Raw genomic sequence first — 23,634 nt, 5'->3', positions numbered from 1 at the left:
TGGTCACTTTTCTTTCAGCCTTGGAGTCTGGTTTGGCCTTCCTCGCAGATCTTTATGATCGCTTGAGGGCTTCGGCTAAGGGTATTTTCCTTGCAGGCACTGCGTGCCGGTGGCTTTGGTTGTGGCATTGGGCTACAGATGTGGCTTCCAAATTGCTGCTGGCATGGCTGCCTTTCAGGGGAAAGCTGCTGTTCAGGGCGGACCTGGACAAGATTGTGAAAGATCTGGGCGACTCCAAAAGCCAGCACCTTCTGAAGGACAAGCCTAGGACTGTTTGGCCGGCAGGGCCTAGGCCTGATTAGAGACACCTGACCTTATCGTCCGGGTCGCAGAGCCTCCTTTCAGAGGACCCACTTTACTCAATGGCATCAGCCCTTTCGTAGTGACTGGCGGGCCCCACTCGCAGGATCATGAAGCTAGCCTGCGGCCAGATCTTCTTAATGATGGGACCCTGGTCCATCTCCTGTCGGTCATCGGGAGAAGGCTGTCCCTCTTTCTGGCAGAGTGGACCAGGGTAATGTCTGATGAATGGGTCTTGGAGGTCATCCAAGACGGCTACAAATTGGAATTTGCTTGACCTCTAGCGGACTCCTTTCTGGAGTCTCTTTGCAAATGCCCCACCAAGGTACGGGCGGTTCGGCAAACCCTGTTCAACTTGCGGTGCCTGGAGGCAATACAGTTAGTACCTCCTGCAGAAGTAGGTTTTGGTCGCTACTCCATTTATTTTGTGGTTCCAAAAAAGGGCAGTTCTTGGAGGCCGGTACTGGATCTCAAGTACGTCAACAGGTCCTTGCGGATCCGCCACTTTCGCATGGAGACCCTGCGCTCTGTTATCGCAGCAGTACAACCAGGGGCATTCTTGACGTCCCTCGGTCTCAAGGAGGCTTATTTGCAAATTCCGATTTGGCCTCTCCACCATCTGTTTCTTTGGTTTGCAGTCCTCGGTCATCATTTTCAGTTCAAAGCTATGCTCTTTGGCCTGGGCTACAGCGCCTCATACCTTTTCCAAGGTACTAGTGGTGGTTGTAGCCTTTTTCAGGAAAGAAGGAAATCAGGTTCATCCCTATTTGGACAACTGGCCCATGCGGGCGTCATCTTATGAGGAGAGCCAGTGGGCGACCGACAGGATGATTGGTCTGTTGCAGGCTCTTGGTTGGGTGATCAACTTTGCAAAGTGCACCCTGGAGCCCTCACAGACTCTGGAATACTTAGGGGTATGCTTCGACACCTGGAGGGGGACGGTTTCTCTTCCTCCTGCTCAGGTTCTGCGATTACAGAATCAGTTGCGAGGTTTGTTCTGAACTCCAGCCTTGCGAGCGTGGGATTATGTGCAGGTACTGGGGTCCAAGGTGTCCACCTTGGAGATAGTAACATGGGCCAGTTGTCACATGTGCTCGCTGCAGTGGCACCAGCTCAGTTGTTGGTCTCCTCTCTCAGAGGATTATGTGATCCGGGTGCTGTGGTCATCCCGTCTCCAAGCGGACATGCACTGGTGGTTGATCCAGAGGAATCTGTTGAGGGGCATTCCCCTGGCGCCTCAGGAGTGGAAGATTGTGACTACGGATGTGTCGCTCTCCGGCTGGGGAGCTCTCTGCCTTCATCAGACGGCCCATGGTACTTTGTCCCCGACGGAGGTGACTTGGTCCATCAACTGTCTGGAGCTAAGAGTGATTCACGGCCCTTCGGGAGTTTCTGGCCCTTTTATGCGGCTGCCCCATGCGAGTTGTCTCGGGCAATTCGACCGTGGTAGTGTATGTGAACAGACGAGGGCACCAGGAGTGCTCCCCTAGCGTGCAAGGTGGCCCTGCTCTGCCATGGGGCAGAGAACCATCTCTACCTCTTGTCAGCAACGCACATCGCAGGGTCGCAGAATGTTCAAGCGGACTTTTCAGTCACCACAAGCTGAATCTGGAGGAGTGGAAGCTCTTTCCTCTAACCTTCAGTCAGATTACAGCTCATTGGGGGCTCCCAGTGATGGACTTAATGGCTTCCAGCAACAATGCCAAAGTGCCCTGCTTTTTTTGCAGGTGTCAGCAGCTGGGCTTGGAGGGAACGGATGCTCTCCTTCAGCCTTGCCCCTTTGGCCCATGGTGGGCAGTTTGCTAGCTCGCATCGCCAGACACCACTGTCGAGTGAGTCTGGTGGCCCCGGATTGGCCGAGATGGTCTTGGTATGCTGATCTGATCCGCCTTCTGTTCGATCGCCCCCTCCTGACAGCAGCGGACAGGCTTCTGATTCAAGGTCTGGTCAAGATTGAGGAACCCTCCCTCTTTGGTCTTACAGTCTGGCCCTTGAAAGGGCGCGGTTGAGAAGAAAGGGGTATCTGAACGCGGTTATTGCCACTTTGCTTCAAGCACAGAAACGCTCCACCTCGGTGGCTTACACTAGAGTGTGGCACACTCTCGAGTCGTGGTGTTCGAGTTCGGGAGTTTCAGCTGCTTCGGTGTCTGTTATTCTCGCCTTCTTTCAAGAGGGCTTGCAGAAGTATCTCTCTTTAAGCTCGTTGAAAGTGCAGGTGGCTGCCTTGGCCTGCTTCCAGGGTTTTCTTCAGGAGGTATCCATTGCTGCTCATCCTGATATAGTTTGCTTCTTGAGGGGCATGAACCGTTTACGCCCAGCTCACACGCCAGTACTGTCAGTCTGGAATTTAAACCTAGTCCTTCGAACTTTGTCGGGAATTACTTTAAAGGATCTCACCTTGAAGGTGGTTTTCCTGGTAGCAATCTCTTTGGCTAGGAGAATTTCAGAGTTACAGGCCCTTTCTTGCAGAGATCCCATTTTGCAGTTCACGGAGGCAGGGGTGTCTGTTAGAACAGTTCCTTCGTTCTTGCCCAAAGTGATTTCTCTCTTCCATCTGAATCAGTCGCTGCATTTGCTGGTCTTTCGCTGGGAGGATTATCCTGAGCACTTCTGGGTGCTTTGTTGCTTGGACGTGAAACGGATTCTTCTGAGGTATTTGCAGGTGAATGAGTTTCACCTTTCGGATCACCTCTTTGTGCTTTTTGGGGGTTGCAAAAAGGGTGATATGGCCGTCGCAAGTTTGGGCATATTGTACAAGGGCTCAACCTTCCTCGTATGTGGAGTCCCGTTTGGTTTCTTTGGAAGATATCTGCAGGGCCGCTACATGGACGTCGACCTATGCCTTCATTCATCATTATTGGATGGATGTGGCGGCTTGGCAGGATGCAGTGTTCGGTGCTTCAGTGATTTTTTGCCGGGTTGGGGTTGTCCCGCCCTGCTTGAGGACTGCTTTGGTACATCCCACAAGTCTCTGGATTGATCTGTGGGACATTATGGAAGCATTAAGGGAGATTTTTCCTCTATTCCTATATGCTGGTGCAGGGATGATATTAAATACCTAGGTCTGATTTTCAAATTGTCCATTAATTACACTATAACAACCAGTGTTGCTCATATTCTTGAACAAATTAATACCTGTTGCTCAAAATAGTCCCCACTCTACCTCGGCTGTTGGGGTAAACTGAATTCCATTAAAATGGTGTTAGCTCCTTAGATAATATATATGTTAAGCATGCACCTCTTTCAATTTCCTGAACAACTTTTTAAACATATAGAAAAACCTCCTGCATGTTTTTTTGTTTTTCAACATTTTTGTTGATGACTTCTCATAATAAATACAGCCAATAAACACAGCCAACAATTTCAGTACAGAATAAATCGAATAGCAAAACATATTGAGGGAAAACAGAATAAAGTCAGTTTCTGCGCCTCCACCCCATATATCATTTTATTGATTCAGAATTCCTGTTATTAAATACAAACACAGAACAATGTAACAAGTACAAGGACAAAACCCCCTTACTACCCTCCCCCCCAGTAACTACAGAACACTTCAGCAAGACAAAACATATAAATGACAAGTGACCGACTCACCCGCAAATGCGCAGTAGAGACTTCCCTCTCTGTCTTGCCCTCGTGTCAAGACGTGATGACGTCAGAGGGCAGAACAGAGAGGGAAATGGACGCTGCCGCTTGGAGATGAAGGAACATCGCCGGCGCACCAACCTCCACCCCCCCCCATCCCCGACGTCGTCGCCACTGCTGCTCCTGCCCCCCTCCATATTGGGCCCCCTGCACTGACATGACAGCGCCTCTCACCTCCGTGTGGAAGCGCTGCAGGCAGCAGCAGAGCGATCTGCTGCTGCCTGCAGCGCTTTCACACGGAGGTGAGAGGCGCTCTCATGTCAGTGCAGGGGGCCCGGCACGGAGGGAGGTGGGTAGCTGGATATGGGGGGAGGGCAGGGGGAAGAGAGGAGGGTTGCTGGACATGGGGGGAGGGCAGGGGAGAGAGCAGGGGGGAGGCCAAGGGAAAGAGGAGGGTTGCTGGATATGGGGGGAGGGCAGGGAAGAGAGAAGGGTTGGTGGACGGGGTGAGGCCAGGGGAGACAGGAGGGGCTGCTGGACATGGGGGGGAGGGCAGGGGAGAGAGCAGGGTTGCTGGACATGGATCGATGGAGGGGAGGGCGGGGGAGAGAGGAGAGTTGCTGGATATGGGGGGAGGGCATGGGAGAGAGCAGGGTTGGTGGACGGGGGGGGGGGGAGGCCAAGGGAAAGAGGAGGGTTGCTGGATATGGGGGGAGGGCAGGGGAGAGAGGATTGTTGGTGGACGGGGGAGGCCAGGGGATACAGGAGGGCTGCTGGACATGGGGGGGGCAGGGGAGAGAGCAGGGTTGCTGGACACGGATTGGGGGAGGGCAGGGGAGAGAGGAGGTTTGCTGGACATGGATGGATGGAGATGAGAATTATTATATTTTGCAAAACACAAATCTCGCCCGTTTTAACGGGCTTAACGGCTAGCACAATATAGATGGTAACTGGTACGGATGAGACCTTTTCTGTTAGAGCTCCAATTAGCTGAAATTAGAACATTCCAACCCCCCAACAGAATCCCCCCATCTCACACTGAGCTATGCCTGAAACCCACAGATCTTGCCAGGTACTTGTGACCTGGATTGACCACTATTGGAAACAGGATACTGAGCTTGATGGACCTTTGGTCTGTCCCAGTATGGCAATGCTTATGTTTTTATGAAAACTGATTTAAAACCTGACTACATGCTGTAGGTAAGATAGATAGATAGATATAGATATATCTTACCTACAGCATGTAGTCAGGTTTTAAATCAGTTTTCATAAAAACATAAGCATATATATATATATATATATTTTTTTTTTGTAGGTAGGCATCCACTACAGCAGGAATGTGGGTTTTTTTTTTTTTTTTTTGCTTCTTCGGCGATTAATAGGCACCATGTATGGAACAACAAAACTCCAAGAATTGCCCTTCAAATATGTAAAACTTCCTAAGGTACTCAGTGGAGTAAATTTCCTGTATTTGAACACTATAACCAGGCTTTTTTGTTACATGCTGCCTCTTGGTAGGCCTCTGACTCTCTCAAAATCTTCCCCTTTATTTATTTATTAGGGTTTATTTATCTGGTCCAACCCATTCCTCTTATATTTAAAATTGGATTGTTATGCTGAAACAACAATAAATATTCTTCTATTATATGGGACACATTTATAGCTGTTAAAATAATTAGACAATATCCTCCCTATTTCTGTAAATAGTACTCTTGAGGCTCCACTATTTATTTATTTATTTATTTGTAGCATTTGTATCCCACATTTCCCCACCAATTTGTAGGCTCAATGTGGCTTACATTTGCCGTAGTGGCGATTGCCATTTCCGGTTAACAAAATTACAAATGGTATGAGACAATCCCTTAATCCATATTGTTTATGGATGGAGTGGAGAAGTAGCCTAGTGGTTAGTGCAGTGGACTTTGATCCTGGGGAACTGAGTTCGATCCCCACTGCAGCTCCTTGTGACTCTGGGCAAGTCACTTAACCCTCCATTGCCCCTGGTACAAAATAAGTACCTGAATATATGTAAACCGCTTTGAATGTAGTTGCATTATCAATAGAAATCAAACAAAATAAAACATGGAAAAGAAAATAAGATGATACCTTTTTTATTGGACATAACTTAATACATTTCTTGATTAGCTTTCGAAGGTTGCCCTTCTTCCTCAGATCGGAAATAAGCAAATGTGCTAGCTGACAGTGTATATAAGTGAAAACATTCAAGCGTTACTATGACAGTCTGACAGGGTGGGAGGAGGGGGGTGGGTAGGAAGTATGCATGGGGACATCAAAGCATATCATTGATATTCTAACAGGATGGGTGTGGATAGGTGAGGGGAGGGTGATCAACAGAGACATACAGCTTTATGGTTTATAATGGGCTAGGAACCCCAGATCCTTGTTAAGTCCTTTCTGTTGGGTGTTAAAATATTCAATCATTCTGACTTCAAAGGTCTTACGTTCTTGTATGGTTTTAAAGTTACCTTTCAGGATTCTCACTGTGAAGTCACTAGTACAGTGTCCTGGTCCTGTAAAATGTTGACCAACAGGCGTGGGAACCCTGCTGGCACCAGTATTGTTCATATGATGTCTATGTAAATTGAATCTTCTCTTAAGCATCTGGCCTGTTTCTCCAATATAGCATCCTTCGTTACATTTTTTACACTGAATGATATATACCACATTGGAAGATGAGCAAGTGAAAGATCCCTTTATGTTGAATATCTTTCCTTTGTGGATGAGTTTGGGGTCCTGTGAAATATTTTGGCATAGTTTGCAACTGGATAAATTACAGGGAAGTGTACCCTTCTGTTCCTTTTCAGTCTGTGATGGAAGTTTACTTCTGATTAGCTTGTGTTTTAAATTGGGTGGCTGTCGGAAGGCCAGTACTGGTGGGAATGGGAATATCTCTTTCAGTAATTCATCCTCCTGGAGTATAGGTTGTAGATCTCTTATGATTTTCCTCAGTTTTTCCAGCTCTGGATTGTATGTCACTACAAGCGGGATTCTGTCTGTGGATTTTTTCTTTTTGTACTGTAGCAGATTCTCCCTGGGTGTTTTGAGGGAGGAGGCAATATTCTTGGAGATTATTTTGGGGTTGTAGCCTTTCTGTTTGAAGGATTCAGTCAGGCTTTTAAGGTGTCTGTCTCTGTCCCCTCAGAAATGCGGTATATCAAGTCCCATTTCCCATTTATCTGTCTTAAACAAGAAACATATATTAAGGAATTCCAATGCATTAACAAAAGAGGAAACATTCCTTAAAAGAGCCCTCCCTGGAAGTTGACCCCTTTTGTCAGCAATGATGATCTGTTGAGTTGGTGGTTGACTCAACCATACTGAATTAGATAAGAATGAGGGGAACACTCTGCTCATTCCTAATCGGCATGATATATCTACTCTGCTTGTGTGCCACTGCGACAACCAAGTTAAACACCAAGGTCAACACTTTATTGAAGGAGATATCTGAGCTGCAGGATTATAGATTATTTAAACAAAACCGCTTCAGAAATGTGTTAAGTGCCACAAATTATGTGGTAAGTATCAAGAACAAAAGATGATAAACCTGCCAGCTTGACCGGCTTAGTATCAAACTACCGTTTGTCTACATGGGGCTGAATGTCTTTGGACAATGGTCATTCATGTCATTATGAACAAAAGGTGGATGGGCAAACAGCAAATAATGGGCTGCCATGTTCACATGTATGCTGTTCACATCGAGGTTATTGACTCCAAGGATACATCGAACTTCATAAATGCTCTTCCAAGATTCTTCTCATCAAACCAAGCAGATCTGTTTTGACAATGGATCCTGCTTTCTGGCTGCTTGCAGAGAGCAGAACATTATCTCTGAAAAACCTGACAGTCCCATTATCAAAATATGCTTGTGTGACCAAAAATATACATGGGTATTCAATCTCCCTCATTCTTCACATATGGGAGTAGCTTGGAAACACATGGTTGGGATTGCTTGACACAACCGCAGTTACAAGCTGTCAAAAACTGGGCCTACTCGGCCCACCCATGAAGTCTTAGCCATTATCAGTGCAAGACCTTTGGTGTCAGTATCCATCAATCCTGAGTCACCGTTTACCCTGACACCAGCTATGCTTTTTATAGAAATGGCTGGTATAATCCTACTCTGAGGGTTTCAATAAAAAGGGTGTCTATAAGTAGCTTTGGAGACGGATCCAAAACCTCTCTAATACCTTCTGGAGCTAATGGAAATGTGAGTAGCCTTCCACTCTTGCCAAGTCACAGTAAATGGTAGTCCAGGTAATCTGACATCTGAAAGGATGATGATGTTCTGCTTAAGGATGGCCAGGCTCAGCCTAACAACGGTCTCATTCCCAGCAACAATGGAAGTGTTCATAAGACTGAAGTCAGAACTGTATATTAAGAGAAAGCAAAATGTTCCTTCATACTATCACCAAGGCGGTGCTACTTGTATCCCATGAAGACACATACTTTATAGACCACTGTTCATTCCAGAAGACTAAGAACTTGGAGATGTTCTCTTTATGTTGTCCAACGTTGTTTGTTTTGTTTCAGATTTTACAAACTGAAAAAGAAATTCCTTGAACGACTGAGAGATCCTGATTTCTATATTATGGACTTTGCATGTGTGTGTTTTTTTTTTTTTTTTTTTTTAAGAGTAACAATAATAGGCTTGGAGTTTTCTGCCCTTCACTGTTGCGTTTACATGTTTACATTTGTTTGTATTATGTAATTCAAACTAGCAGTAACTTCCTGGTAGGACTTGTAATGTCTGTTTTTACAGGTCATACTTTGCTTGTTATTTCCTTCAGTCACTTAAAGACTTTCCAGATTCAAGATTCAGCCATAGTATGTACTCTGATCATAATAGTCATTTTCTAAGCCCCATAGTTCTACATCCCTCCCTGCAGGGCAGAATTATCCATCTTGGGCTCAAGAGTAGGCAGTCCACTGCTTCACTGCCTCTGGAAAAAGTATCCTCTTTTTACTGATACCCAACATCCTTGTTTCACTGAACCCAGCAAACATCTAGTCAACAGATTAGACATCCTTCTTTCACTGAAGCTTAACATCCTTCTCTGGAGTAATTCAAAATCTCTCTCTCGTCACTCAACATCTACTCCTTGAGTCTGTCACACAGTTTGTCATCCTGATCAGCATCCAGTTTCAGACTCATCCCTCTAGGTCTGAACTTTTTGTTTCACCTACCTACATGCAGAAAATTATATGGTTTACTTATTTATAATAAAAGTTGGAAATCAAGAAAAGTGAGTCTTCCTTTTGGATGTTGGGCTGGTTTAGCTAACTGTGTAGTACATAAGTATTGGCACACTGGGACAGACCAAAGGTCCATCAAGCCCAGCATCCTGTTTCCAATGGTGGCAAATCCAGGTCACAAATACCTGGCAAGATCCCAAAAAAGTTCAATACATTTTATGCTGTTTATCCCAGAAATAAGCAGTGGATCTTCCCCAAGTCATTTTAATAATGGTCTATGGACTTTTCCTTTAGGAAGCCGTTTGAACCTTTTTAAAACCCCGCTAACTGCCTTTACCACATTCTCTGGCAACGAATTCCAGAGTTTAATTACAAATTGAGTGAAGAAACATTTTCTCCGATTCATTTTAAAGTTGCTACTTTGTAGCTTCGTCGCATGCCCCCTAGTCATGTATGGCATACACATTATGAGAACAGTAGAAAGGGCGGTCCGAGTGGGGCTGGTAAGTCCACTGAAGGACCTGTTCAGCATATCTTTGCAAACAACCAATTCCACAAGACTGGAGAAGAGTGGTTGTAATTTGCTCTTAATGAAAGTGGTAATAGAAACAAAGTAGGAAATTACACGGCACTTAATTTTCCCACCACCAGGGTCAGACTAATGAAGATTCTGCTTGAAGCAGACAGTAGTAAAGTATCTAGAATCCAGTGGGATGCAGTAGTCAAGTTAGCTTGGGTTTACTAGAAGTAGGTTATGTCTAATCTGATTAATTTCTTCAGTAGAATGAGCAGAGAACTAGATCAAGGACACGTGCGGAATGTGGTGTACTTTGATTTCTGCAGTCCTTTTGGATAAAATAGTATGGTTGCTGGGAAAGTCCACTTTAAAGATAATAAATGGAAATAAAACAAAAGAAAGATTAAGTAAGGTGAACCTTTTTTATTGGACTAACTTAATACATCTTTTGAGTAGCTTTTGAAGGCCACCAGAACTGCCTTCAGGACGAGTGTGAGAAAAAGATGGCAACATTAAAAAAAAAAATCTCTCTCTCTCTATATGTATTCTATTTATCTATATATATCTCTTTCTATATATATATGCATGTATTTATGTCACGGGGAAAAGGGTTATTGCTTAAAGGTTTTCTTTTAAGCAATCCTTGTCTTCCGCTTTTTTTTTTTTTTTTTGCTTTCAAAAATCCCTGTCATCAAAAGACTATTTGAAACAAATAGATTAGTCCCAATGGGTATGATACAGTTCTTGGGGAAACCTTTATTCCCCTTGCACCCATCCTGAGTGCCTGGTTGAAGTTCCCCTAGTAAAAAATTACAAAAACTCCTTCTTAAGTGACAAACACCGCTTTAATCTTCTCCAGCCAGTTCCCCCTGCTGTACTTGGCTCAAAATTGTTTGCAGTTTTTCTGGCAGAGGATATATAAGTCTCTTTTAATCCAAGGATTCAACTGATATACTAGATTGAAAGAATAACGGCACCTCAAATCTTAGCAGAAGCACCAAAATTACTCCATTTCCAAGTGAAATAATTCAGAGGAAGGAAATTGAGAAATCTCATTGGAATGAGCGTCTGATATTGATCTAGGATGCACTGCTGTTTTAAACTTAAAACTGGAAGGTATGGAAAAACCTAAAACATATGTGTATTTTGCTTTGTGTCACAGGGATTGTAAATGAGAAGCTGCTCAGTGATTATCTTTACCGTATCTTCCCCAGTACAGAAAGAATTCGTCCGGCTGCAGCTTACAGGTATGGTATATGGTTTATTAAATTTACTGTACCACTTGGCTTTATTTAGAGCACTGTGTTGGAAACAGGATACTAGGCTTAATGGACTTTTGGTCTGTCCCAGGATGGCATGTCGTGCATGCAGATCTAACTCTTGAATATTCATTGCTAATATCTTGAAAACCTGACTGACTGGGGTTTCCTCCCAGGGCAGGGTTGGGAACCACTGTCCTAGACATATTGGAAAATTCATCAGCTGGTAATGGGAATTGTTTCAGATTTTAAGCCATGATTTGCCAGTTCTCCAAGTTTTACTTAATTGTGAATGCATATGGAGGATGTGTTGCCAGTTTTTTTGTTGTTTTTGTTCGTTATTTCTCTGTGCGGTGCATGCTGACCACATCTTCTTTTTCTGTATCCAGGAAGCCCTTGTCATTCCAGAACCTGCAGGAGCACCTGGAGCAGCTGCTCAATAGTGACGATGGAGAAGAAAGCAATAAAGGTAAGAGACTCTGGAAGCCTGATGATGATGGGTAGATGCTACCAGTTGGAGATGGTCTGAGATTCTGGCAGGAGGTTGGGTGGTAAGGGTGTTTGAGAGAGTGATGATGGGCAGGGGGGGGGGGGGGGGGGGTTGTTATGGATGGGGAGAAGCTTGGAGAGGATGATGATGGAAGATAGGTCGTGGGGGTTATGGATACTCCAAACAAAGTTGGCTTTTAGAGTATATGACTGAATAGGCTTGGCATTGGTCCAAGTAAGGGCACCAAAATCTAGACTGGTGGTTGTAGACCTTCAAGCAGGGGCAGCAGTAGGAGTTAAACTCGGCGTAGAACCTTTGAGCTAGCAGGTCTTCCTTCACCACGTGTTGCTCCTGTTCATCACAAAAGTTTCCTTGATAACGGGAAACCCATGTGGAAGGAGACAGAGCTGCTGCAGTGCCTGTGTATGCTTATGAACTCAGAGGTATCATGTTGATTTTTTCTTCTATTGCTGCTGCTTTCTTAAGAAGATCTCTGCTGAGCTCACCAGAGGAGGTGAGGAGTGAGGTGGAACTGGGGAGGACCCAGATATAAACAATGGGGAGTAGTAGCCCCACCTTTGGACAGAGTCTTCCTCTTCCCCAGAACTTTCAAAAGGGATGTAGGCCATTTCTGTCTCCAAGAGCCTGTAATAAGATATGGCTGTTAGGGGTGGGAGACTCTCAGAGCCTAAAGATGGGAGGAGGAGGAGGCACAAGAGGCATGGTGAGGCAGATGACAGTAGGTGAATGGTGTGGATGCACAGCGCACTTGGGAAGTGTACTGTTCAGTAGGGAACAGTCTGCTAAGCTGAAAATTGGAAGGAAGAGGCTCTAGGTCAGGTGCTTGCCACAAATTTGTTTTCAAGAAGCAATATTGAACCCCTGGTCACTAGAGGCTTGCAATGTAAACAGCCCCTGTAATACTGCAACTTCCAGGTTTTATTGTATGTATTGCTTGTTTTTGGGACTCCTTCAGGGTATCTATTTTTCACCAGTGCCATGGCTGAGGGACACAAACGAGATCCTGGGGCCTGGTGACATCTTATTATTTTAAAAAATATTTATGCATTTAGCTTCACTGAATGTTAACAAGTGGGGAAAGCACGCAGGGCATGGTTCATAGAAATGTTTCCAACTCCTCTGCATTTTTTGTGTTGCTCTGTGTTGCCTTTGTGTGTTTTGTCTGTTTTATCTGTGAATTTATATGTCTGTGAACTTGTGTGTATTGTGTATGAGTTGTCTTTGTGTATATATGGGGCTAATTGAGGGGGGGATAGTTTTGAGGGCTGTTGGGGTTCGTTTAGGAGAGGGTGCATTTTGTAGTGGAGCAGTTATGGGGGTGGTGATGCGGTTGGGGCAGTTTGAGAGAGAGTTTTTGGCAATGAGGCGGTTTGTGTAGGAGTAGTTCTGAGAGTGGGGGAGTTTGGTGCGGCAGTTGTGGGAGATACTTTTGGGGTTGGGCACTTTGTAGGTTGGCGTAGTTGCTAGTGTTTATTTTTGGTGGCAGGGTATTTGGAGGTAGTTTTGTAGAGTGGGGATAGTTTGGGGTAATGTGGAGGAGTTGCAGGTGACGGGAAAGTTTGTGGGATCTTGGGGCAGTTGCGGGGAATAGATTTGTAGTGTGGGGGTGGTGGTGCAGTTGCAGGAGTACTTTTGTGGAGAGAGAACAGTTTTTTTGGGGTGAAGGACTGTTATGGCATGTGAGCTTAGAGAATAGGGAAGAGGCATTTTTACAGGAGGAATTCCCTAAACTATGTTTCACTGTATGAAAGTTTCTGTGCTAGACAAGGTGGAGCTTCTTCTCCCATAAAAACGCATTGGGACATTTATTTTTCTGAAACTGCAGCTCGGACTGGCCATTTTCAAACTTGATATGTCTTTTCATAGGTTTGTCCCCCATACCAAGTTTCATCCCATTCCATTTAGTTTTTGGAAAGTTAATTTGCCCCTAGACAGACATTCCGTGACCACTTTTGTATAATTCTTTCAAACTTTTGTTTGGGCTGGAAAGAATAAAAAGGGTGACTAAAGGTAAATTGAGATAATAAAAAGGAATCTAAAGGAAATTGCAAGGGTTAAAATTCTGCATGAGGTATAAAGATTGTTTAACAAACAAAATTCCACCCAGAACCCACAGAAGAAGTGTATTCTACAAGATTAAAAAAATAGTAGTAAAAGAAGCATACAGAGCAAGCCTAAGGGAATTCTTTCAACCTCTGCAACTGTCAGAGAAGCAAGCGAGGTCCAAATGAGCTAGCGACACCCAGGATGATCACACAGTCACTTTATTAGTTGCAACCAAAGCAGAGTATGATAAAGGGACTTGAAGGACTTGACATGGCTATCTTTCAGCAACTGTGTCTGCATCAGGAGTCAAACAAGACCTGTATAACACCTGGATTATTTATCAGTCCAGATAGGCAGAACAGACAAACAAGTGTGTTTTTCCTCCGAACTTGGAACATGTGCAGTTGACTAACAGTAACAAGTAACTGAAAAATAGATCAATTAGAAAAGTAACTAAAACATTTGCATACTGTCTAAACAGTACCTGGGAAGATCAGAACATATAATTTTTCTCAAAGCCTTAGCAAAAAGATCTGTCTCCTTTTTTTTTTTTTTTTTTTCCAGGCTAAGACTGAAGCAACAGTCAGCAATACTGGGTAATTTCAAACTCCAGGCCAATCAGAGCCCAGTCAACAAGTTTTAACAGCATACTGCTGCTTGCTTCCTGCTTTTGTTAAAGAAAAAGAACACTCAGTTCCCTATAACAGCTTGAAACATAAACGTGCACTATCTGCTGGCCAAATAGGAGAAATACACTTTAGACATAATTAAAACAGGGAAATATCCAATACATTTTACAGGCTTAAAACACACTTTCTTCACAATACTTTAGACTTCAAGCAAGCCTTAGCCTTTTATCTGGAGTGAACTAAAGCCCATAGATGGTCCACCCAGCTTTTCATTTCTTTTGACCCCAACAGGATGGGGGTGGCCATCGGCAAACACACACTTTCAAATTGATAGCAGACTGCATCTTGTTTGCTTATGCCCAGACTGGGGCTGACTCTTGAGGGGACATGTCAGAAACATGGCTGTATCGGTAGACCACTTGAGATCAGCCTCCATAGATATTTGCAAGGCTGCAACGTGGTCTTTAGTCCACACATTCACATCCTACTACTGCTTGTATCAGGACACCCGAAATGACAGTCGGTTTGGACAGGCAGTTCTGCAGAATTTGTTTGGTGTCTAGAATCCAAGTCCACCCTCCTAGTCCCTGTTTTCTTCTGTTCCAGGCTGCGTCTACACAGCTAGTATGTATATAGTTTAAGGTTGTTTGGTTTTGACATTTCAAGGCTCCATTATTTTAGCTTTCTTGTTTTCAGTGAGCCTGGTAGCTAGGGATTCCCACATGTGGGATTAACGTGACCTGCTTATCCTTGGAGAAAGCAAAGATACCTGTAGCTGGTGTTCTCCGAGGAAAACAGGCTGCTTATTCTCACATAACCTCCCACTTCCCCTAGGAGGACTTTTTCGTTGTACTGTTTTTCACCTGACTGAGGGACCAGTGCTCGTCTATCAGGTGGGGTGGCACCAGTGCATGCATGCATGGTGGGACGCTGCTAGAACTTCTTTAAGCACTGAGGTTCCATTGGATGACGTCATCCACATGTGAGAATAAGCAACCTGCATAGGATGATCTCTGCTCCGAGCAGGTAAATTTCAAATAGTCCATTTCTGCTGTTAGAACATTATTGAACATACGAAACTGACTTTGAAAATTGCTGTCTTAGGGGAGAGGGTGTAGTTTTATGACTGTGCTTATATGATAAATTAAAAAATATGCCTATTTAAGCCTCTCTTATAAAGGCAATATAGGCACCTAGGTATCTGTATGAAACAGGCTGCCAAAACAAGGTGCAGTAGCACGCACATGCCCATAAATAAATGTGTAGATCAAACAAGTCTACAATGTCCCCAAATAGTGCAAGTGAATGAAAGGCTGCCTGAACAAATAACATGTAATTAGTGTCTACAGAAAGAAAAACGGCCTCAAAGAGCTCACAGATATAGTATATCTAAAGAGCTGAACCGGATCTAAAAGATCCTTTCTTCATCATTGGCCCGTAAAAAAAACCTTCTGGAATGGAGTGTCGGCCACGGAACTGAAAAACGTGGCAAATCATACATCAATTGTTCATCTTTAAATAATCTCCATTTATAGTTAAACTTCAGGCTAAGCAATCATTGAATGTGCTTAAATACAAAGAAGGCACTTATCTTATGGCTGGTGCCAACAGGCTTATCTTGTGCCTGTGTCTGTTAAACGAATCCGTGTGCAACTAGTGCACTGTCTGCTACAGCGGCAGTTAAATCTTCATGCCCCGAGCTGACGGTGGCCAGCGTTTCGTAGTGCTGCATCAGGGTCTTGGAGGCTAGGATACAGTGAAGTAATATAATGTTTAACTTGTACATACGCGAACCTGTTTTCCCAGGACCTCCCTATTCTAGCTTGCAACTCTTCATAATCTATTAAATCTCCTTCCCTCCCCAGTATGTGTTCAATCTTTGTGATTCCAACCCGCTCCCATTTAAGGAACATTGGGTTGTCCTGCCCCGGCCCGAAAGCTGGGTTACCCCTAATAGTTAATAAGTTGGACACCATAGGACTCCCTCCCAATCTCTTCACCAGCCCCCTTCCAGGCCTCCCGTAATGGATTCAGTATCAGACACTGTTTAAAATGTCGTGGGAGTTGCCTCCTAGTCTGGTGTAACAATGAAAAGAAATCAAAGCGGGCGAAGTACTCCCGTTCCATATCAATCGGGGTATACACACTAGTCTGACAAAACCAATCACCCAGGTGACGCAGCAAGCAGGCTTGATTATACATATTTAAGTCCGGAATCCCAAAACCCCCGTGTGTCCAGCTCCCTAGCATATATGATAATCTTAACTTGGGCTTCTGCCTCGCCCAGCAAAACCTGCTGAGGGCCCTATATAAACTTTTCAGATCCTTCTGCAACAATCGGAGTGGTAATGTCTGCAACACATACAGCCAACGCAGAAATATAATCATCTGCACAAGATTCACCCTTATCGAAGGACAACCTAAGATATCTCGTATAAGGGGATCTAATGATAATACAAATAACAGAGGTGACAACAGGCATCCCTGCCTCGTCCCCCGCAAAACAGCAAAGGTCTTTGATTCCACACCGTTCACCAGAACCCTAACCTGGGGGGAACGGTACAAGGCCCGGACTGCAGATATAAAACACCCCGTAAACCCATACTGCTCTAAAGTAGTGAACAAGAAATCCTAGTGGACTTATCAAACGCCTTCTCGGCATCAAAGCTTATAAGCATTGACGACGTCCCTCTCCTTTTCCGAACCTCCAGTGCCGTCAGGATTTTCCTTAAATTCTTTGCTACTGTTCTTCCCTCCACAAACCCCACTTGTGCCTCATGTAAAAGACCCGGCAAGATTCCCACCATGCGATTGGCCATAATTTTGGCCAGTAGCTTCGCCTCCACATTCAGTAGCAATATAGGGCGATACGACTCGGGTCTTGTCGGATCCTTACCTGGCTTTAGCAGAACTACTATTTGTGCCTGAGTAAGGCTAGGGGACAACTCCTCTACTTCCACCATTCTATTAAAGTATCTAGTCAAAGTTGGTATTATATCTTCTCCCAGGACCTTATAGAACTCCATTCGGAATCCATCCAGGCCTGGGGCCTTAAACAAAGAGCCCCTCGCTATCACCGAAGCCACCTAATCTTCCTTTATTGGCCTATTTAGCTTATCTAAATCTTTCTGCCTCAAAGAAGGCAAATCAAGATTATTTAGATAAAAAGAGTCCCGGCAGCCCCTGCTCAGGCGGAGTTTCATACAGCTGACTGTAAAATTTATAGAAGGCCTCGCATATAGCCTCATTTGTATGTACCATAGCCCCTTGTCCATTCCTCATCTGTAAAATCCTTCCCTGTCCCCCTCTAGGTCTCGCCAGCCGTGCCAATAGGCGCCCCGCTTTGTTTCCGTATTTACACAGCTAGAATTTGTAATAGGCTTGAGATTTAGAAGCACGTTGTTGCAGTAGTTCATTCAATGCCGTCTGCATTTCCTCTAAACGGAGTCTATGAGCATCCTTATGCGTCCGTCCAAAAAGTGCATGGGCCTTGCACACCTGAGCTTAGTCTCAGTATCTCCCTATTCCGAGCTACCTTCACATAATGTGACTAGCTAATAATTTCACCACGGAGCACTGCTTTCGCTGCGTCCCATTGTAATTTTTTTTATGTTAAACTGTACCTGCTGTACACTGCCTTGGGTGAATCTCTTCATAAAGGCGGCTAATAAAGCCCAATAAATAATTAAATATGGTTCTTGTGTCTGTTTGGGCAGTACCTGGGGAGAAGTAGTTCTTCGGTGGCCAACTGTGGAAAGAGAGAGTTTTTAGGGATGGGACTGTTTGTGGGGTGGTAGTGTGGGTGCAGAGGGTTAGTTTTAGGGGTTGGAAAAGATGTGGGGGCGATTTTAGTGGGTGGGGCAGTTTGTAAGTTGGTGAATCAGGTTGGTGGGGCAGATGTTGGGGTGGTTTTAGGGATTGGAGCAGTTTGCATATGATTTGCTTTTTTTTTTTTTTAATATTTGTTTCTTTTGTGCTTTATGTTTTTGTGGTTATTTTAATTGTATTTCTTCATTTGACTTTTTTTTTTAAAATATATTGTATACCACTTACTTGGGCTTTTAGTTCAAAGGGCGATTAAGCAAGTTTTTCAAATAAAAAGAACCCTACAAGGGAGCCATCTCGATTACATGACCAGTAACTAAAATGACTGCATAGGGATGAGAAGGCCATGAAAAATGAAATTAATTCTTGTTCACAGTCCACACTACAAAGGTTCTTGGGAGATTACTTCAAGGAATTGTTCCATTGTAGTTATGATTCAGGGGAATTGTCACACATTATAAATCTGGAAGAGGTGCTGCTTCAGATTGACAAACTAGTAGCAAATCTCCAGGACCTGTTGACTATTCACCTTAGAGTTCTAAAGAAACTCAGATATGAAACTGCATATACCTGCTGTTGATAATCTGTAACTTATAATAAAATGTGTTAGTTTACCTGGCAACTAGAGTTCTCCTCTACTTAAAAAAAAGAAAGACACCAGGATCTGGGCAAACTGTTGGAAGCATTGGTCAAGGACAGAATTACTGGACATTTAGATAAACAAGTCTTAATGGGGAAGAGCCAGCATAGTGGATTTTAATAAAGGGAAGTCTTATTAATGTTCTTTTAGGGCAGACGTCAACAAATTTTCTTAGAATCTAGGAGCCAGACTCAAAATGACTGGAATTATTTATGCACGTTTGTAAATTGCACATTCATAACATGATCATTGTGAAGTACAGCAATCTGTCTATTACAGAAACAGGGAAGGAGTGGATAAGATGATACTGCTATTCTTCAGCCTATCTGGCAACGGAGAGAGTTAGGCTATGGTTGTTGAGGCAATGGGAGACAGGCTGAAGCTGCAGCTACTAGGGATAGACGGGGAGTGCACCCATTCACCTACCCCTAGAAGATGCAGCCTTAGCCTGTCTCTGTTGCCTGCCTGCCCCCATCAGCTGCAAGCTTTAACCTCTCGTCCACCCGCTCCCAGCATCCACAGCCTAAAGTCTTTCTTTGGCACCTACCCACCACCCCAGCAGCTTTGGTGTCACATCCTGGCCCCCAGCAGTAGCCTCTCTGAATCTCTCTTCTACCCCTAGCACTCTGAATCTCTCCTCTCCCCCCTCCCCCTAGCCAGCAGGAGCCTCAAAATCCCTTTCTCCCAATCCAGAGTTGCCTTCCCTCCTCCCCCCACCAAAAAAAAAAAAAGGGAACCAGACTGTAAAATTTTAAATTGATCCTACCAACACGGCTGCTGAAGAATCTGTGAGATGTTTTTGTGCAGGTCGCAGCCACAGCCATTCATGCTTAAACACTAGTTGGCAAGTCTTCGTCCAACCACCTATAGGCAGCCAAATATGGAGTCTTTGCGGGACACAAACCATAAAAGTCTGCCCGGCATCTGCTTTGGTTCCCACTACTCTTGCCTAACATAACACCTTAACAGCCATGTCGTGTTTCTTTTTAGCCATCCCCTCTGTCTATCCCATGCATTTTTTAATTCACTAACCATTTTTGACTCTACCATCTCTCCTTGAAGGGTGTTCCAAGCATCCACTACTCTCTCTGTGAAAAAGTGTTCCCTGACATTACTCCTAAGTCTATCTCTTTGCAAACTCAATTCTTGCCCTCTAGTTCTTCCGCTCCTTTGTCTCTGGGAGGTTCCCAACATGCAGGTAGGGGGTGTGTAAGACCTCAGCAGTGGGGTACGTGGTAGACTTACCTCACTTCTCTCCTGCTGTCGCCCCTATCACTGCTGATGTTTCTCCAGACTAGCAGAAGCAGTGGCAGCAAAACAATCTGAAGCAGTCTTGGATCCGCAGTCTCCTTGTGTGCGTGCTGTTGACTCTGCTAGTCCTCTGCCCTTGAACATAGAAGCATAGAAAAATGAAGGCAGATAAAGACCATATGACCTATCCAGTCTGCCCATCCATGGCATCTACTATCCCTTGCTGTCCCTTAGAAATCCTATGTAATTGTCCCAAGTTTTCTTGCATTTGGATACATTTTTCATTACCACCACCACCTCCACTGGGAAGCTGATATCAGAGGACTGAGGTACTGACAGAGCTGAGACTGCATGTGCATGGAGACTGTGGCCCCTAGACCGCTTCATGTTGTTTTGCCCTTAATTGTGTACCTAACCAGTCCATTATGTCCCCTCTCCAAAAAAATGTCCAGTTCTTGCTGCTATGATGTATCATTTATACTCTGCTGTCATTTATCATATCTTTATTATATGATTGCTGTTTAATTCTATATATTTCTGATACTATATCCTGTTATTCCTTTTTCTAAGCTTCAGTTTGCTATCTCCAGGTTTGCCTTATTGGTTTTATTTATGCTTATGTTTGATCATTTCATTATTATGTTAACAAAATTGTAAGTTTTGTACCAAGTATGCCTGCTGTAAACTGCCTCGTGTGAATTTCTTCATAAAGGTGGTTAACAAATTCCAATAAATAAATAAATACATTTGGAAATAGCATAGCACACCTTTCACAGCTTCATTCTGGCTTTCTCCAGGCCTTTAGCAAATGTCTTGGCTTCTTACTGTGTGCATGTATTTTCCTTTGTATTCCACCTGCAGTTTGGTGGGGTTAAGAAATGTATTTGATTCTGCAGTTTTGCAGCTCTTGTTTGATGATCATAAATCCTTGTCTAATTTTCTACAGCTCTAATGACAAATCAATGAAAAAATAGATCCTTTTTGTTTTTACAGCACTCGCCCCTGTCCTGAGCAGAAAATAAAATTGTAATTTATCCTGGGCATTGTACACTTGATCCCAAAAAAGAAGTAGGCAAATGGTCTTCTAAGTCCCAAAGGAAGGAAATTGTGGAGGCAGACACGGTCAGAGTGGAAGGACTTTCGGTCAGAGTGGAAGGAATTTTAAAAATCTTTATTGAAGTAAATTAAAATGCTGCTGAACACGGCTGTGTTTCGCCCTGCATGGGCTGCTTCAAGGGCTTAACTTCTACTGGAAAAATCAACAAAGCATGTCTGACTAACAAGTCACATAACACATTAGGCTATGAACAAAGCATAAAATGCTAATAAATAATACATAATAAATTTCCATAAATAAATAATCATATGTAAACCAAGGTAAACCTTAAAAGAAACGCATGAAAAAACTACAGAGACTCATTCTATACATATAAAGTGTATATGGGAACCAGGTCAGACTGTGTTATATACCCTTGTGGTGTCCGTGAAATACATCACTAAAAGGCATTGCTGTAGACAGTTAAATGTTCTCACTGTATTTTTTTTTTAACTCAAAATTATAGTACTATTTAACCAAGGCACTACTTCTAAAATGACTTACTAGGATCTCTTGACTACAAAAGGGGAATTCCTGCATGGGCATCATGGACTGTCAGTGAAACTGCTACATTTAAGCATTTGCCACATCATATGACCTTCACTGATGTGCTCTGAAACAGTGAGGCATAAAACTATTTCAAACACAAAATAAAAAAAAACAATAATAAACATGAAAACAAATGTCAGAAACAGCTAGTAAACTACTGAAAACTGTCTAAAAAATATGTATTTTGGGACCTCTTCTTTTTTCCATCTATACTTCTTCCCTTGGCACTCTGATCTCATCCCATGGTTTTCAGTATCATCTTTACGCTGATGACTCCCAGATCTACCTCTCCACACCAGAAATCTCAGCTGAAATCCAGGCCAAAGATTCAGCCTGCCTGTCTGACATTGCTGCCTGGATGTCTCAACGCCATCTGAAACTAAACATGACCAAGGCTGAGCTTCTTATCTTTCCCCCTAAACCAACCTCTCCTCCTCCCCCATTCTCTATTTCTGTGGATAACACTCTCATCCTTTCTGTCTCATCAGCTCATAACCTTGGGGCCATCTTCAACTCCTCCCTCTCCTTCTCTGCACATATTCAGCAGACTTCTAAAACCTGTTATTTCTTTCTCTATAATATCACCAAAATTCGCCCTTTCTGAGCACACTACCAGAACCCTCATCCACACTCTTATCACCTCTCTCTTAGACTATTGCAACTTGCTTCTCACAGGTCTCCCACTTAGCCATCTCTCTCCTCTTCAATCTGTTCAAACTTCTGCTGCATGACTAATATTCCACCAATGTCACTATGCTCATATTAGCCCTCTCCTCACTTCACTGGCTTCCTAACCGTTTCCGCATACAGTTCAAACTCCTCTTATTGACTTATAAGTGCATTCACTCTGCAGCTTCTCAGTACCTCTCCGCTCTCATCTCTCCCTACACTCCTCCCCGGGAACTCTGTTCACTGGGTAAATCTCTCTTATCTGCACCCTTCTCCTCCACGGCTAACTCCAGACTCGTTCCTTTATCTTGCTGCACCATATGCCTGGAATAGACTTCCTGAGCTGGTACGTCAAGCTCCATCTCTGGCTGTCTTCAAATGTAAGCTAAAAGCCCACCTTTTTGATGCTGCTTTTAACTCCTAACCCTTATTCACTTGTTCAGAACCCTTATTTTATCATCCTCACTTTAATATTCCCTTATCTCTTATTTGTCCTGTTTGTCTGTCCTAATTAGATTGTAAGCTCTGTCGAGCAGGGACTTTCTCTTCATGTTCAAGTGTACAGCGCTGCGTAGTCTAGTAGCGCTATAGAAATGATAAGTAGTAGTAGTAAAATGCCATTAAAGCTGGCAATCCAAGATGGTAGCCATGACAAAAAAAGCACATAAGACCTTAATAAAGCTTCATTTTCTGAGAACAAAACATATCCTCATGAAGGGCACAACACCCTCTTTTACATTCTATAAACATTTTTTACATTTTGTGACATGAAAAAAATTGCTAAAACAAGATGACTGTCGTGACATAAAAACATAAGTCGCAAAATAGCCTCATTTTCATCAAAAATTACTTTATCATAGAGGGTATCCTTCCCTTTAAATACTAGTAAAATAGGCCCGTTTCTGACACAAATGAAACGGGCGCTACCAAGGTTTTCCTTGGAGTGTTTGTGTTTGAGAGAGAGTGTGTGTGAGATTGACTGTGTGTGAGAGAGAGTGAATGTGCAAGTGTGTGTGTGACAGAGAGTGAGTGAGACTGCTGGGTGCAAGTGTCTCCTCTGTTCTTTGCCCCCCCCCCTCCAGCCAAGCCACCCACCGATGCTCTTTTCTCCCCTATTCCCCCTCCAGCCACCCAGTGATGCTCTTCTCTCCCCTGTCCCCCTCCAGCCACCCAACTATTGTCCTGTCTCCCCTGCCCCCCCCTCCAGCCACCCAGCGATTCTCCTTCCCCTTACAGCACCACAAAACACAAGCAAACAATGGCCGCGCCACAGCCCTACTCGGTGGTTGGTTTCCACAGTGCGCCTGCACACTCCCACCTTAGCAGCTAGGCCTGCGCATTACACATCAGCCCCACCCATTGACCTCTCTGGGCGCGCGCTCTGCACGGTGAGCCAGCCTACCCGTCAACCGGCCAATTGGTGCTATGTACATTGCTCAGCGCCCTGCCCACCAACCGCCACAGCATTTTGGGTCTAACGATACCGCCCAAATTTCTGCCTCTCCGCCAACTGCCCAACCTCCACTGCCGTGCACAGCTCAGC

The 23,634-nt window shown here is 44.1% G+C and overlaps 1 protein-coding gene across 3 annotated transcripts in view; it reads left to right on the top strand.

Annotated features, from left to right (window-relative positions):
• The window catches only part of RNF123 (ring finger protein 123), a 594,888-nt gene that overhangs the window by 28,177 nt on the left and 543,077 nt on the right, over positions 1-23,634 (top strand). For all 3 annotated transcript variants that reach the window (XM_030205297.1, XM_030205296.1, XM_030205298.1), the window contains exons 3-4: positions 10,779-10,863; positions 11,265-11,344. In XM_030205297.1, coding sequence (XP_030061157.1) covers positions 10,779-10,863; positions 11,265-11,344 — 165 coding nt within the window. The remainder of the gene's footprint in view (positions 1-10,778; positions 10,864-11,264; positions 11,345-23,634) is intronic.

Source organism: Microcaecilia unicolor, chromosome 6 (assembly GCF_901765095.1).
Source record: "Microcaecilia unicolor chromosome 6, aMicUni1.1, whole genome shotgun sequence".
Taxonomy (NCBI): Eukaryota; Metazoa; Chordata; class Amphibia; order Gymnophiona; family Siphonopidae; genus Microcaecilia; species Microcaecilia unicolor.
The sequence above is the reverse complement of the archived record's forward strand: the minus strand, read 5'-3'. Positions and strand labels throughout refer to the sequence as shown.